A 16,010-nucleotide genomic window follows, 5' to 3' on the forward strand; every position below is an offset into this window, starting at 1 on the left:
TTGCAAAATTCGAGCGAACTAACTATAGTGAGCAGGTACAAACAAAATTAATAACTTTGTGAGCGGGTGGGACTGGACAAACTGTTTGTGGAGGCAGGCTTGAGTAGGAATAAATGAACAGTCTCGTGCATGCCTCTGTTTCAGAGTCAGAAACCCACAAGGGTTCATGGAGGAGAACATGGAAGCAACTCAACACTGACAGCAGCTCGAGCTCACTGTCGAACCCAGTCAGATAGTGAAACTGATGAAGGGTTAGCAGTGGACAACTTACACACACACACACACACACACACACACACACACACACACACACACACACACACAAAGAGAGCAAATTTAAAAAAAAAAAAAAAAAAAGTTGCAATTAGAATTTAATTGCAATAAGTGTAACATTGCTACATTCATACACTCATACCAGCACAACACACACTTCCATGTCAGTGTCACTGATGTGCTGAGAATGCATTACACAGTCAGTAATTGTACACATACAACGTGACCTTGGTGTACTTGTCAGTGTGCGCAATAATCATAGGTCGCGCATTTTCTCGCCCATGTGACTGTGTCGCGCGCTCCCGCGGGCCCCTCGCGTTGTGATCAGCTTTAGTTTCTGAGCTCACACGGTGACTAAGCTCGGTGTGTGTGCGTGTGTGTGTGTGGGTGTGTGTGAGTAAGTGAGAGACAGAGAGAGACAGAGTGAGTGAGAGAGAGAGAGCGAGAGACCGGAGCGGAGCGGAGAGTCAGCAGCGCGCGAGGTGGTCATGGCCAGCGCGAGCCAGAGAGTGGTCCTCATTACCGGCTGTTCTTCCGGGATTGGGCTGCGGATCGCCGTCCTATTGGCCAAAGACGAGCAGAAGCGCTACTATGGTAAACTCACTCTCTTAAGTAGCAGAACGCGACTGTTTAAGCCCCCGTATCAACTTTATTATATTATATTTTATTATTAGATTTTTTTATTATTTTATTTTATGTTATTTTATTTATTTTTTTTAAAAAAAAGGGAAAGAAAGAAATCTCCTTCATCCATTTTTTGTAGCTAAATGGTAACAACTTTAGGATTTACACGCAAGTTCAACTTGTGCACGCGCTGGACTCTGGTGTTTATAGGTTTAGTTGCACGCCAAAGGTCGACATCATGGCATATCCTCGCGCAGATTCCCTTGCTCTCGCGCGCGATCTTTGCACCGGGTGAATTCGCGGATCCCGGTTTGCGGTGATTTGCATGTGAAAGGTCGGTTTCCAGGGGACGGCGATGCGGCGGAGTTCATAAAGACACTGCCAGTTCTTTAACAAGCCACTTCTTCAGCACAAAGCACCCTTTATAGCCGCCAGTGGTGGACTTTAGTGGCGTGTCTAATGCGCCCGAATGTGTGCTGGAGAAAAGGACAAAGTTGGAGACCTGGACAAGAGAGAGAGAGAGAGAGAGAGAGAGAGAGAACTCTGGAACGTTACCACATACAGTGTACTCCTCAGAGTTTAATCAGTACTTGTAGGGTTAAAAAGCAGCACATATACGTGGTTAAATGAACACCTGCCATGTCTAATGAACTCTTATAGTATGGAATAAACATGTGCAAGGTCTAATTAACTCCTAAAAGGTTGAATTCAGATTTTCAGTGTCGATTTAACATCTACAGGCTTGAACGAACTCTTAAAGCGTTAAATCAACACTTACATGGTCCATTTTAACACCCACATAGTTAGATGAACTCCTACAGGGTTGAATAAACTATAAGAGGGTTCATTTTAACACCTACGTAGTTCATTTTAGCACTTACATAGATTAAAACCTACAGGGTTGAATGAACTCTTAAAGCATTACGTTTACACCTACACGGTTAATTTTAGTACGTACATCCTTAAATTAACCCCTACAGGTTTAGTTGACTCTTAACGTGTTACATTAACACCTACACAGTTCAATTTGCATCTGCACATCTGGGTTAAATGAACTCTTCAAGAGTTAAAGTAACACCTACATAGTTCTTTTTAACATGTGCATAGTTAAATTAACACCTACAGGTCTGAATTAACTATTAAAGGGTTCAATAAACACATGCATAGTTAAATTAATGCCTGGGGGGGGGGGGGGGGGGGGTCACTTTTAGAGCATTCATTTAACATACTTAATCCACACCTATATGGTTGAATTCAAGGGTAATGTACTATTAAATGTACATTAACGGTAACATAGTTAAATTAACACCTAAGGAGTTTACTTAACTCTTAAAATGTTATATTAAAATACATAGTTCATTGGAACACATATCTTGATTAATTAACACCCGCAATGTTGAATGAACTCTTAAAGTGTTACATTGACACATGCAGGGTTGAATGAACTGTTTCAGATATTAAAGTAGCACCTACATTGTTAATTTTAACACCTATGTAGTTAAATTAACACCAACAGGGTTAGATTAACTTTTTTAAAGTCTTCAGTTAACACCTACAGGGTTGAATGAACTCTTAGACTGTTCGATTGACATATACAGGGTTAATTTAACACCTACATAGTTGATTGTAACATGTACATAGATAAATTAACATCTACAGGTCTAGATTAACCCAGGCAGTGGTGAATTAACACGTACAGTATATATATATATATCTTATATATATACGCTACAGGTCAAAAGTTTTAAATGTTTCTCATGATCTTAAAACCATTTTGATCTGAAGGTGCATGATTAAATGTGTGGTCGGTGTCGTAGACGAAAATATAATCGTGCCGACGTATTAATTTCTTTCATTAGAAAACTAACATTTTATTTACAAAAAAATATTTTTTAAACGGACGACTCGGAGCGAAATATTCCGAAAAGCATCCGATAAGAGTCCGGCGTCGGTGGGAACTCCTTTAATACTGTTTAAAAAGCATCTCAGGGAAATTCCTCAAGAAATCGGGCGAGAAAACGCCAAGAATACATTTCTGGAAATTCTAGGTGAAAAGTGCGTCTACGCTGAAGATGATGAAATATTAAATTTTTTTTTTAATTATTATTTTTTTTATCACAACATAATTCCCATAGTTCCACTTGTGTTACTCCAGAGTTTTGATGATTTTATTATTATTCTAAAATGTGGAAAAAGTATTCGAATATAAATAACATATAATATAAAATATAAAACATTTGGCCAATTGCTGCGGAACAAGGGGAATAAAACACTAAGGGACTTTCTGTTATTGGGGGTGGGGGGAAGGGAAGGGATATTCATTGGGCCGAACCTCAAATAGTTAATTCTTACAATTTTGAATAATCCTTTCCCAGTCTAAATGGATTGTTACGAGGTTAAAGTACAAGCTACGGTGTTCATTTCTTTCCATTTGTACCCAAACAAACCCTGGAAAAAGTTCCTTCAGCCGAGCAGATGTTAATTAAATAGGCTGAGTACAACTTAACCAACCACGCACTGTAATTGTAGCCTTGAATGTAGACAAAATAACTCTTAAACGCACTTCCACCCATTTCACAGCAAAACGCCGGAGACGATCTGTGCAAGCCGAAGGGAATTAAACAGAACACAACTAAAAATAAATAAATAAATAAATAAATCCCGGCGAGACCCCATTCAGCAACATTTAATCCGTCTTAAGTCTTATTTCACAATAACAGCTCGGGTAATGGCGTGGTTGTTCACTGCAGCGCGTTAAAGCTTTGCCTTGTTTGTTCACTCCAGCTTCAATGCACTCTCACGTCTGTTCAGACGCTCTCATGATGAACGTGATACTGATTGATTTGCGCTCACAGTCGTTCAGATGAAGAGAGTACGATGGGACTCGCACTGGCCCGCACTACGTTCACAGTGTTTAGTTTTATGTCTTGAAAGATTTAGATAAGATGCTTGCAGTGATGCATAGGAAGTAAACTAGAATGGATACAGCACTTTGAAGAAGAAGAAGAAGAAGAAGAAGAAGAAAGCTGCTTAACTGCTTAATCCCACCTGCAGTAAACAAGGCAGAGGTAGCTGGCACACAAGGTTCCGCACTAATGACCCAAAGGCTGTGAGCTCAAATCCCAGGACTACCTGAGCAATGTTGTTATTGTTCTGTCAGTGACTGTTGGTTACAGTGTAGCTGGGATTGTTGGAAATTATTACCACACAAATCACTGCAAAAAAAAAAAAAAAGTCATCTTAGCACGTGAAGACATCTCGAACATAGTTCCATTTGTCTAGTATTTCCTGTTATGTTATTAAGATTACAGTAAACCAAATATACAATTATCAAACCTATTCCTAGTTTTGAAAAAGTCTTGTTTCTTAATTTAATTTGCTAATTTTAAGCAAGAATTATCTGCCAATAGAATCCATTCATCCGTCCATCCATTTTCCATACCGTTTATCCTGCACAGGGTCGCGGGGGAGCCTGGAGCCTATCCCAGGGAACTCGGGGCACAAGGCGAGGGACACCGTGGACACACAACCCCGCACACACATTCACACACTACAGACTACATATTTGGAAATGTCAATCAGCCTACAGTGCAGGTCTTTGGCCTGAGGGAGGAAACCAGAGTTCCCAGAGGAATCCCCCAAAGCACAGGTAGAACACGCAAACTCCGCACACAAAGGGCGGAGCTGGGGCGTCAATAGAATAAGAAAGCTTCAAGCTTAGTAATATTATATATGTTATCTATTATTATATTTGATTTATAGTAATTAAAGATGGCACAATACCACTTTTTATATTTTCCGATAACAATACCGATAATGAAACGTTGAGTGTCAGCGGATATCGATACGCAGCCGATGTTTTTTCTTTAAAAGCTACTAAGCTTTAATTTGATTTGTTTTCTTTTTTATTGAAACACTACACTTACATACTTTTTTAAAAATTCAGATAAACCCTTTCACACAAAATGAACTTACATTGCAAATATAAATATATTTGTATAAGTCCTAGCAAAAATGCAATCAAGTAACTATGCGTAAACATTTCAGGTTCCAAAGTAACAAATCTTTTCCAAAAAAAAAAAAAAAAAAGCACTGTTTAATGTGACAATATTGTCATGTAAATACCGTAATCGGCATCTTGGCAACTCCAATTCCCAGAACACAGCACTGTAGTAGATGCTCTGAGTAGACGCTCTGAGTAGACGCAATGAGTAGACGCTCTGATTAGACGCTCTGAGTAGACGCTCTGAGTAGACGCTCTGAGCAGACGCTCTGAGTAGACGCAATGAGTAGACGCAATGAGTAGACGCTCTGAGTAGACGCTCTGAGTAGACGCAATGAGTAGACGCTCTGAGTAGACGCTCTGAGTAGATGCTCTGAGTAGACGCTCTTAAGGAGATGCTTTGAGTAGACGCTCTTAAGGAGATGCTTTGAGTAGACGCTCTGAGTAGACGCTCTGAGTAGATACTCTGAGTAGATACTTTTAAGTAGACGCTCTGAGTAGACGCACTGAGTAGACGCTCTTAAGTAGATACTCTTAAGTAGACGCTCTGAGTAGAAACTCTTAAGTAGGTGCTCTGAGTAGATGCTCTGAGTAGACACTCTTAAGTAGGTGCTCTGAGTAGATGCTCTGAGTAGATGCTCTGAGTAGACACTCTTAAGTAGGTGCTCTGAGTAGACACTCTTAAGTAGGTGCTCTGAGCAGATGCTCTGAGTAGACACTGTTAAGGAGGTGCTCTGAGTAGACACTCTTAAGTAGGTGCTCTGAGTAGACACTGTTAAGTAGGTGCTCTGAGTAGACACTCTTAAGTAGGTGCTCTGAGTAGACACTGTTAAGTAGGTGCTCTGAGTAGATGCTCTGAGTAGACACTGTTAAGTAGGTGCTCTGAGTAGACGCTCTGAGTAGATGCTCTGAGTAGACACTCTTAAGTAGATGCTCTGAGTACATGCTCTGAGTTCTTCGTGTTCCAGTCATTACCAAGCCATTGTATATTGCTACGTTGTCTTTTTTTTCTACGTTGGTTTTGATCCCTGTTCTTGTTTTCTGGTTTTGCCCATGGTCTCACCTAGTTCACGTTGTGTGTTCATCGCCTGACCTTAACTGCACTCCAGTCTCTCAAGTCTTAGTCTATGAACAGTTGATAACTTCAGTTTGATGCGATAGACTTAAAGTTAAAACTCTAATGATGCTCATACTCAAGTTCCATTTAACACACATAGCACTGCTTGACTCTATAGTATACAGTTATAGAAGAGAAATGATTTATAATCTCACCATCCGGTCATCCATATCCCAGATGAGGATGGTTCCCCTTTGAGTCAGGATCCTGTCAAGGTTCCTTTCGTCTCAGGGAGATTTTCCTTTTCACCATCGACTCATTCATGGTCTCATATAGTGTGCAGACAGCCTCTGCACTGACTATAGTTAAAAGCGCTGTATAAATATAATTGAATTGAATTGAATCAATCCACCTACAGGCATGATTTTGGACAGCCGGCGGAAACCAGGAGAACCCTGAGGGAACCCACAGGGGCATGGAAAGAACATGCACAGCAACTACACCCAAACACATCCAAGTGAAATAATGCAAAGCTGTTTATCATCAATCACATGACCCATCACGTGATATTTCAGCTAATCATAGACTAACCTGTTTTGATTTCAGATAAAGATCCGAGGCAGCGTGATTTAGGTTAATGTTTAAAGGTTCAAAGTGCAGAAGGGGGTCAGCTCAGGTCTTATCCACTCGGCTCAACTGTTTATCTTCCAGCCCTAATGTAATTAGCACTGGTGTGCACTAAACAAAGTGTGCTTGTTTGTGTGTGGGAGAGAGAGAGAGAGAGGGAGAGAAATAAACAGATACAAAGGGCCTACTGAGAACAGTTTGCTGCATAAACACAATGTTTTGTGTAACGTCGAATGTGCGTATTCAGATCTGAGTTACATGCGCGCAGCGATCTTAATCAGAGACACTGTTTATGATGAGGACCGAATTATTTATAGGACACTATTATGGATCAAATTATGAAGTGAGCTGTAGGTGTAGCAGATAAGTCAGCTTATCCTTCAAACCACAAGCGTCTCAAAATAGTAATTAAAAGCATTTGACTATCTTGTGGATTTGTAAAATCGTACACAAAATTAACTGTCGGTGTCCAGTGTATAATTTAAAAAAAAAGCAAAATAATAAGATATGCTGGATCAAGTGCTATTTTATATACGCTGCTGAATAATGACTATTCGTGCAGCGATTTATTAGCAATATTTATTCAGACTCCTTTTAGATGTTTATTTTATTGCTTAGTCATAGTCTTTTTTGCATTCGTGTATTTTTTTTCCACATTACTTAAAAAATAAATAAATACTATTCCCGTCTTCAGTCTGCATTTTTTATCCCTGATTTTATTTTTTTTTCTAGCTTAAAGGCAAATGCTTGTGTTTAAAGGTGGTGGTCTAGATGCTTTTGAGTAGATGGCCTGGCTTTCCTACTCAAGAGAAATGTGGGATGCATGCGCGTAACCTGAGTATGAATACAATGAACTTTCCCCCATGAAAATATTGACATAACTTTTGGACTTAAGTCGCTGTACTCTGAATGTCACTACATAGTGTATGTCCATGCCAAAATAACATTTAGTCATCTGCTTCTGTCCATCTCTCTCTCTCTCTCTCTCTCTCTCTCTCTCTCTCTCTGTGTCTTCTTTAAGTGATTGCCACCATGCGGGACCTGAAGAAGAAGGACAAGCTGGTGCAGGCAGCAGGAGATGCTTTCGGAAACACCCTGACGCTGCAAGCTCTGGATGTGTGCAGCGATGACTCAGTTAGGCAGTGCATCAGTAGGGTTAAAGACCGACACATCGACATCCTCAGTAAGTCTCCCCTGTAATAACTGACGTCAGCTATTGACTACAGAGACTATAATGGAAGCCTGTGTCTCCTTTACACATGAACTCTAGCGCACAGGCATGCAGACACTGACCTTGACCCAATATTCTTAATCAGTCACAGTGCCCTCTATCCTCTCCACCTCTCCCCGCAGTAAACAACGCAGGCGTGGGCTTGCTCGGCCCCGTGGAGAGCATCAGCCTGGACCAGATGAAGACGGTGTTCGAGACCAATTTTTTTGGCACCGTGCGCATGATTAAAGAGGTCATGCCCGATATGAAGAGACGCAGAATGGGGCACATCATCGTCATGAGCAGCGTCATGGGCATGCAGGGTAATGTGGGTGATAGTTCAAAACTACAGGTCGTCTCAATTAGAGAAGGCATAGTATCACCTTTTCTTTTTGGATACTGATACTGAAATCTTGAATATCGTACATGAAAAAATACATAGCTAAACACACGACTTATACAAAATGGCAGCTTTTTTGGCAAAATTAATAAATATATTAAATATATAAAAGTATATTAGTACGATTAGTTTATATATATATATATATATATATATATATATATATATATATATATATATATATATATATATATATATATATATCTCCATCATTTTTCGCTGTTATCAGTCCGATAACAGATCCTAGGCATTGGATCGGTGCCATCTCTAGTCTCAAAGCATCTTTACAGACTTCCTATGATGGAGCCTTGAACTTCTAATATCTTAGAGCATATGTTTGTGTTCGTCTGCACAGGCGTAGTGTTTAATGACGTCTACACGGCCTCCAAGTTTGCCATCGAGGGTTTCTGTGAAAGCTTGGCAGTCCAGCTGCTCAAGTTTAATGTCAAGTCTGTATACTGGCTCCTCACACTGCTACATAAGATCTAAATACATTCGATAAAGTGATAAAGTGAGAACACTACTCTTCCCTGTCCTCTCTAACCACAGGTTGTCTCTGATCGAGCCTGGGCCCGTGCACACTGAGTTTGAGGCGAAGATGATGGAAGAAGTGGCCAAGATGGAGTTTCCGGGAGCAGATGCAGACACAGTGAGATACTTTAAGGACGTGTACATGCCGTCCTCCATCGATATCTTCGAGGCAATGGGGCAGACGCCAGACGACATTGCGAAAGTAAGCTGAGATCCCTGGTGTGCTCTGGAGTGTTTGTTATTCAGGGCCAAAACATAAACCACTAATTAACCGCCATAAAAGAAGCAAGTTTAAACACTTGTTGGAGAAGAATCTCTAGTTACCTTCTGATTAGATTCGATCTCTATCTTGATGCATATCTATTTAAAATTTTTAAAGCCTACTTTCTTTTTCTAGCTTCTGCTTATGAAATATGTTTTATGTTATATTAATATATTATATTATTTATAAATTCAATTATTTAATATTGCTAAATATTTCACAGAGGGGTTAGGCATGTATTTCCAGTGTTCATTTGTGTGTTTATTAGTGTTGACATTGTTTAATATAAGAAAAATCAAATTTAAGTACAACAACATTCATCTTAGTTTTCTACAAGAATACCAACATACCCTTGGAGCAAAGTAAGTTTTAGGTACACTTTATTTTTTTTACTAATTTACACTTTGTACAGTAACAGTTTATTTTTGAAATACTAGCATTCAGCACTGGTGGACTCAGGGTCCTCTAGGGTAACGCTACAGTAGATCAAAGCCATGATTAATTCCCTTTGGGTACTCTTACTATGGAGAAAATGTGATTAAATGGCCTATAGGTTTCCCCTACGTCTGAGAAACCATGATGAAGTGCCCCGAATGGTGCCCCTACGTTCAAGAAACCATGATGAAGTGCCCTCTAGGGTGCCCTATGTCTGAGAAACCATGATGAAATGCCCTCTAGGGTGCCCAGTGTTTGAGAAACCATGATGAAGTGCCCTCTAGGGGGCCCTATGTCTGCGAAACCATGATGAAATGCCCTCTAGGGTGCCCAGTGTTTGAGAAACCATGATGAAGTGCCCTCTAGGGGGCCCTATGTCTGAGAAACCATGATGAAATGCCCTCTAGGGTGCCCAGTGTTTGAGAAACCATGATGAAGTGCCCTCTAGGGGGCCCCAAGTCTGGGAAACCATGATGAAGTGCCCAGAAGGGTGCCCCTACATTCGGGAACCCATGATGAAGTGCCCTCTATGGTGCCCCGTCTCTGAGAAACAATCATGAAGTGCCCTCTAGAGTGCCTCATGTCTGAGAACACATCATGCAGTGCCATCTAGGGTGCCCTGTGTCTGAGAAAACATGCTGAAGTTTTCTCTAAGGTGTCCCATGTCTGAGAAACCATGTTAAAATGCCCTCTAGTGTGCCCTATGCCTGGGAAACCATGATGAAGTGCACTATAGGGTGCCCCATGTCCAAGAAACCTTGAAAAAGTGCCCTCTAGTGTGCTCCAGGTCTGAGAAGCCATGATCAAGTGCCCTCTAGTGTGCCCTATGTCTGAGAAGCCATGATAAAGTGCCCTCTAGGATGCCCTATATCTGACAAGCCATGATAAATGGGCCTCTAGTGTGCCCCATGTCTGAGAAAATATGATGAAGTGTCCTCTAGAGTGCCCTTCGAGTGAAGAATACGTGACGCGGTGCCCTGTAGGGTTCCCCTTTGTCTGAGTAAACATGATGACATGCCCTAATGGCTGTCCTTCCAGTGGATAAAACAAGACACCATGCCCTATAGGCATCCCTAAGTGCAAGAACATGAGATGAAGTGCCCTCTAGGTGCTCCTCCAGGTGAAAACTTTTTGTTTGTTTGTTTGTTTATTAGATCAGAGAGCCAATGGAATGCTGTTAGCATCTAAACAGAAGTTAACAGCATCCAGACCACCACCTTTAAACACAAGTGCTTGCCTTTAAGCCAGAAATCCTAACTCTATTGAATTTAACCCTAACCCTAGAAAAAAGCAGACTGAAGAAGGAAACACAGTTTTTTTTTCCCTCTTTGTCAAATATAATCCGCCGTAACATAAAAGCAAAAGAAAAAAAAAGACTGTTGCGGTGTTAAACGAAGGAGAAAACGGAAAGCATGGAAATAAACGTCTTAATAGGAGTTGCAGTTGTAATTATCAAGAACATAATTAAACCGACATGCGTCCCGTTTTCTTTTTTGTTTTTGTTTTTTCTGTAGTGCACTAAGAAGGTGATCGAGTCGAGCAACCCTCGCTTCAGGAACCTCACTAACAGCCTTTACACCCCCATCGTAGCCATGAAGTACGCAGACGAGACGGGCGGCCTGTCGGTGCACACCTTCTACAACCTGCTGTTTAACTTCGGCTCCCTAATGCACATCACCATGAGCATCCTGAAATGCCTGACCTGCAGCTGCCTGCGCAGACGCACCATATCACCTGACTGAACACACACACACACACACACACAATGAACAGACTGATGTGAACACATTTGGATGCATTTGTGGATTTCAGTGTATGTGACTCGATTTCCTGTTCCTGTTACCTCTCTTCTGAAACTTGAGATTCAATTTACCAACTAACTTAAACGCTTCTGTTTTCCTAAATTGTACTAGCGGAAGACGTTAAAGATGCTAAAGTAAATTATCATGCTATTTATGAGGATTGGGAAATCGAGAATTAGAACGTTTTTCAAATCAGATAGCGGATTCTAATCAAGAAAAGTCTAAAACAATCACCTTGTAAAAGTAAGCCTTCGTAAGACTCGTAAGTCTTAATCTTAGTGCTTGTCATTAGCTGCTTTTACGCACTAATGATTTCAGTGAAGTCTGTTGTGAAAGTCTGTTTAAAGCTCTTCGTTGTTTTGTATTTGATATCGTCTCGTGTTTACGTCGGTATCTCCACCCTGAATTGGAAATAATCTATTTTTTATATCGAATCTGAATATTTAGAATCTATTGTAGACTAAATGTGGTTTGATTTTAGAATAAAACCAGGCTGTGATCTAATCGTATATTGTAGGTTGTGTTTTTGCCAATACGAATACAAACTGGGAGAAAGATTCTAGAGAGTGAATGATAAGGAGTAGGAAGCTCACAAGAGTACTGAGTCTGGTATGAATGAATTATTGATGTGTTGTTCATGTACTGTGTGTGAGTGTTCATACAAACTACTGCGTACTATGCATGTGCATGTATGTAGTACTGTATGTCGAACAGCAGAGGGCAGCAGAGCATTTTCTGGCATGGAACACACTCACAAATTTTGATATTTGCTCTGTGAAGGAATTGGAACTTCCCACATAAGATACATTTCTTTGTCCAGAGTGCTCCAAGAACACACTGGATGCATTATCACCGAACTGCACATTAATGGCAAAAAAGCTCTGGCGATGTGAACCCGACTCTGAAGGACAAGAGTTGACTCGTCGGAGCAGGTCCCAGAGCGGGGTGTTCTGGTGTGTGTCGTGTCTTGGAGCATCCGAAGGCCATCATAAATTTCCCTCTGTTGTGGTCTTGAAGGGAGAAAGCGCTGTGCCTCTGAAAATGTGCACACGACCATGAAGAAAGAACATGAGATCTGGTCGTTTCTGCTCCTGTTGAGCTAAATATAGAGAGTTCATGAGAATCAGATTTCCTTCAGTACCTTCTGAAGTCTTGTATAGTAACTCCAAAACTGAGTGCATCATTATTATTATTATTATTATTATTATTATTATTATTATTATTATTATTATTATTATTATCACACTATGTCAACTTTCTTTATAAAACTCACTACTCACTAGAGTGAAACAAATAAATCCACATTGTGTTTTAAACCAAATTTTTATTTTTTTTTTCTAGATTCAGAACTGAAAATAAAATTCTTTAGAGTACTTGAATTTTACACGTTTATCCCCATCCATGGGCTCGGGGTTTTCTGCGAACCAGTAAGGATAAGTGGTACAGAAAATGGATGGATGTATGGATGGATTCCTATCCCTAACCAAAATGATATTACAGAGGAATTTACCAACAAAAAATGTATTATAATAGTTAGATTTATGTTCAATTTTACACTGAAAAACGGCATAAAACATAGATATATTTCAGATAAGTTTGCAAATGTACGCATATATAATTAGACAATGCCTCATTTGCCTCATGTGCAATGCCGCATATGTAATTTCTTGCAAAAATAAATAAATAAATAAACAACAATACCACTAATGATAATAATATTATTAATAATGGCAATAATAACAACAACAACAATAATACTACTACTACTAATAATAATAATAATACTAATAATAATACTAATAATAATAATAATAATAATAATAATAATAATAAACTTAAACATCAGATTTAAAAATATGCATAAGAATATTAGCAATCAACTGGCCAAGATTAATTGTGATATCTATTGTTTAAAAAAAATACAACCAACTAAACAACTAATTCTCAAACATTTTGTGCTAAAAAGTACCAATAACACTAGTAATAGTACTCCGTAACTCTAAGTTATTAACCCAGGACTAAATTCGTTTTAAATTCAGTTAGTGTTGCCCCTAAACAAGCTTTCAACATGAACATGGACGACACGCTTGAAGGAAACGTTTAGCTGCTGGAGGTGTCTGTTAAATAAATCTCAGCGTGTTTGATGATGCGAGCAAATCACAGATGCTCCGGTGTTAGCATGTAAAACCAGGTTATTATAGCGCATTGTTGGCTGCTGTTAAATAAATCACTAAGAATAGAACAAAAGAAATCAAAACATATCTAATAAAGCTTCCAGTTTATTCGCGGTTAACGGGCTCAGTGGCTATTTCGGAGGGCAGAAGGACATGTTTGTTTGTTTGTTTTTATTATGCATAATCATGCATATTCATAGACTGGCATTTTTTAATAAGATTAAAAGTGTATAGTTGTTCCTAGGGTCTTTTTCGTAGTTTATTACGTGTTATATACATGTTAAACAATGCAATATTCTGCTTAGATCATTCTTTAATGATGTAAAATGCCATGTTTATGCATTCTTTAATGACAGACCCTTTGAGAGCGACAGATAGTAACTGAAGAAGCGAGAGAGAATGAATTGTTAGTGTAAGTGCATGAATTGGGACAGCGCGTACCCGGCCAATGATATGTTGATGGATATAAAGAGGTCACGGCCTAGTCCCCGACCAGGCCCTTTGCCCAGCCCCCTCTCGTCCCTCTCTCACCTCTGTCTTTGTGCCGAGTAAGAGAATGTGACCTGGTTCTCATCCCTGCGTTAATGACAAGGTCCACAGACAAACTCAGAGCACCAGCTGCCTCATCCTCAGTCCTCGGCCATCGTGGACAGACACGGAGACGAAGCAAAAAGACACGGCGAGTACACACCAGAAATCTCTCTGGCCTTGGATGTACTTTTAGTACACGGTATATGAAGAAAGAAAAGTGACCCGTGCAGAGTAAAGGAATCTGCGGCGCAACAAGTGGATCTGCAGCCTGTCCATGCGTCTTCATCAGAGGCGACAGCTTCGTACAATGGGACAAAGGGTCCGTCAATCATAATCAAAAGGAAGAAGGACGGCAGTGTGGAAGGGGTTTTTGGAGAGAGGAGGGAGGACTGGGAGGGGAGAGAGGGGAGAACTGTGTATGTCCTGCATCCATCGTCCTGATTTGGAACGACAGGGAGTGTGACTGCTTTGGGAAAAAGGACCCCTTTTGCTAATTGAGCAAAGACAGGAGTTACAAATCTCATTAAACAAGACCATTATGTCTGTAGCAGCATTGTCCAATCACAAAAACAGCAGAGAATTGATGACTTCAAGTCCCTGTGAAATCCAAATTGGTGTTTTGGAGTCTCTTGGCACTATAATCACAAATAAGTCAGTGTATATATATATATATATATATATATATATATATATATAAAGTGCATTTTATAGCTATTTTGATATTATTTATTTAATGATACACTTTATAAATTTTTGAGAGAAACCGTGAACAATTTTTCAATGACTCCTCCAAGTGGCGTCCAATCAAATGCTCTCTAGAGTATATATGTCTAACCCTCGTTAACCAAAACATGCTGGGTTTCAGGAGCAGCAGGTTGCCATTAAACATGGAGTTATACTGTAGTTGCGGTTGTTCAGCTTCCTGCCTGTTTTTCTCCTTCGAAACAACCACAAAACCAAAATCTTGATCCGAGCTCAAACATGTATGACCTCTGTGATGGTCTGTGTGCTGCAATATGTGAAGGTGGACATTCACGGTAAGCGCACGAGCAATTGGACCTATCGAGCGTGTTATTAGTAGTTGTATTTCAATGCCTCGTGTTAACTGGCTGTCTTTTCTCTTTCTCCCATGCTGTTCTAACTACAGCGAGAAAGACCCCCGTACCGATCCGATGAGCGGTGTCTCAAAGTTTATACTCTAGGACACCGAGCACGACGGTGGTCGTATTGGCAGTGAGAAATCCTACGCAGTTCGATTCGGCGGGAGAGGGAAAAAAAGGAATAATAATTACAGGCAGACTCGGAGCATGAAGTATTTTCTTACAAGGTCTTACAGGGAAAAGAAAGCTTGTGGAAAGAGAGAGAGCGAGAGAGTGCAGGCCTGAGGCGTTATCTTTGGCATGCTGCTTCTCGGACACATTCCTGGAGCGTCTGGTCAGCTTTGGTTCAGCCCCTCTGCAGTCTGCATTACACACACACACAGAGAAAGAGAGAGAAAGGGACAAAGAATGAAACAGAGCCAGGAAGTAAGAGAAAGGGCCTAGGGAGACAAACGAGACGCGAACAGAAGAAAGCAGCGAATGATGCAGCGACAATGGAAACGTGAAGAAAACGTAAAGACACGGAGGATCAGACACTGTCTGGACACAGGCACGTCACTGTTCTAGGAAAGCTCCACCCTGATACATGTTCAATATGTTTAGAATGAAATATATGTGATGTGTTTAGGGATTCTGTTGCGTGTTTGATACGTGGTGCTGTATTTTCATTATTCCCGTGAGAAGTTCGCGGTTGTGCATTACACTGATGTCACAGACACTGAAGGAAGTTTAAACCAAAAAAACAGGCAACTCCAGAACTGTGCATTGTTAAAGATCACATGTTGATTATAAATACTGATATGCAAGGTGTGATCTCTGAGCAAGAGAGATGTGATGATCTGCACATGTTTTTCTATTGACAGCGGATGGTTCTTGATGAACATAAGCAGCCCGGCAAATCTCCGCCTCCTTTTAGACAATGCTAACTGCTAACTCAGGTGTGTTATTCGATTACTTCAGATATTGTATGAGCAGGTGTGA

At 40.3% G+C, this 16,010-nt stretch overlaps 1 protein-coding gene and 1 long non-coding RNA gene across 3 annotated transcripts; one reads left to right on the forward strand and one right to left on the reverse strand.

Annotated features, from left to right (window-relative positions):
* Nucleotides 1-585: 585 nt before the first annotated feature.
* Nucleotides 586-11,728, forward strand: rdh8a (retinol dehydrogenase 8a). Of its 2 annotated transcripts, XM_047150511.2 has the most exons (7): nt 734-867; nt 4,356-4,546; nt 7,606-7,767; nt 7,938-8,117; nt 8,550-8,643; nt 8,744-8,927; nt 10,937-11,728. In XM_047150511.2, exons 3-7 carry the CDS (start codon nt 7,617-7,619, stop codon nt 11,162-11,164), a joined length of 837 nt encoding a protein of 278 aa, XP_047006467.1. In that variant the 5' UTR covers nt 734-867; nt 4,356-4,546; nt 7,606-7,616; the 3' UTR covers nt 11,165-11,728. The 2 variants fall into 2 exon arrangements, with proteins under 2 accessions (XP_017310647.1, XP_047006467.1); XM_017455158.3 differs by lacking the exon at nt 4,356-4,546 and having other exon boundaries at nt 586-867.
* LOC108257409 (uncharacterized) lies at nt 995-7,591 on the reverse strand. Its single transcript, XR_006980972.2, has 3 exons — nt 6,173-7,591; nt 3,946-4,112; nt 995-1,399 (listed from the first exon to the last, which is right to left on the reverse strand). It is a non-coding gene; the product is annotated as an uncharacterized LOC108257409 (long non-coding RNA).
* Nucleotides 11,729-16,010: the final 4,282 nt, after the last annotated feature.

This window comes from Ictalurus punctatus, chromosome 24, assembly GCF_001660625.3.
Source record: "Ictalurus punctatus breed USDA103 chromosome 24, Coco_2.0, whole genome shotgun sequence".
In the NCBI taxonomy this organism is placed as follows: Eukaryota; Metazoa; Chordata; class Actinopteri; order Siluriformes; family Ictaluridae; genus Ictalurus; species Ictalurus punctatus.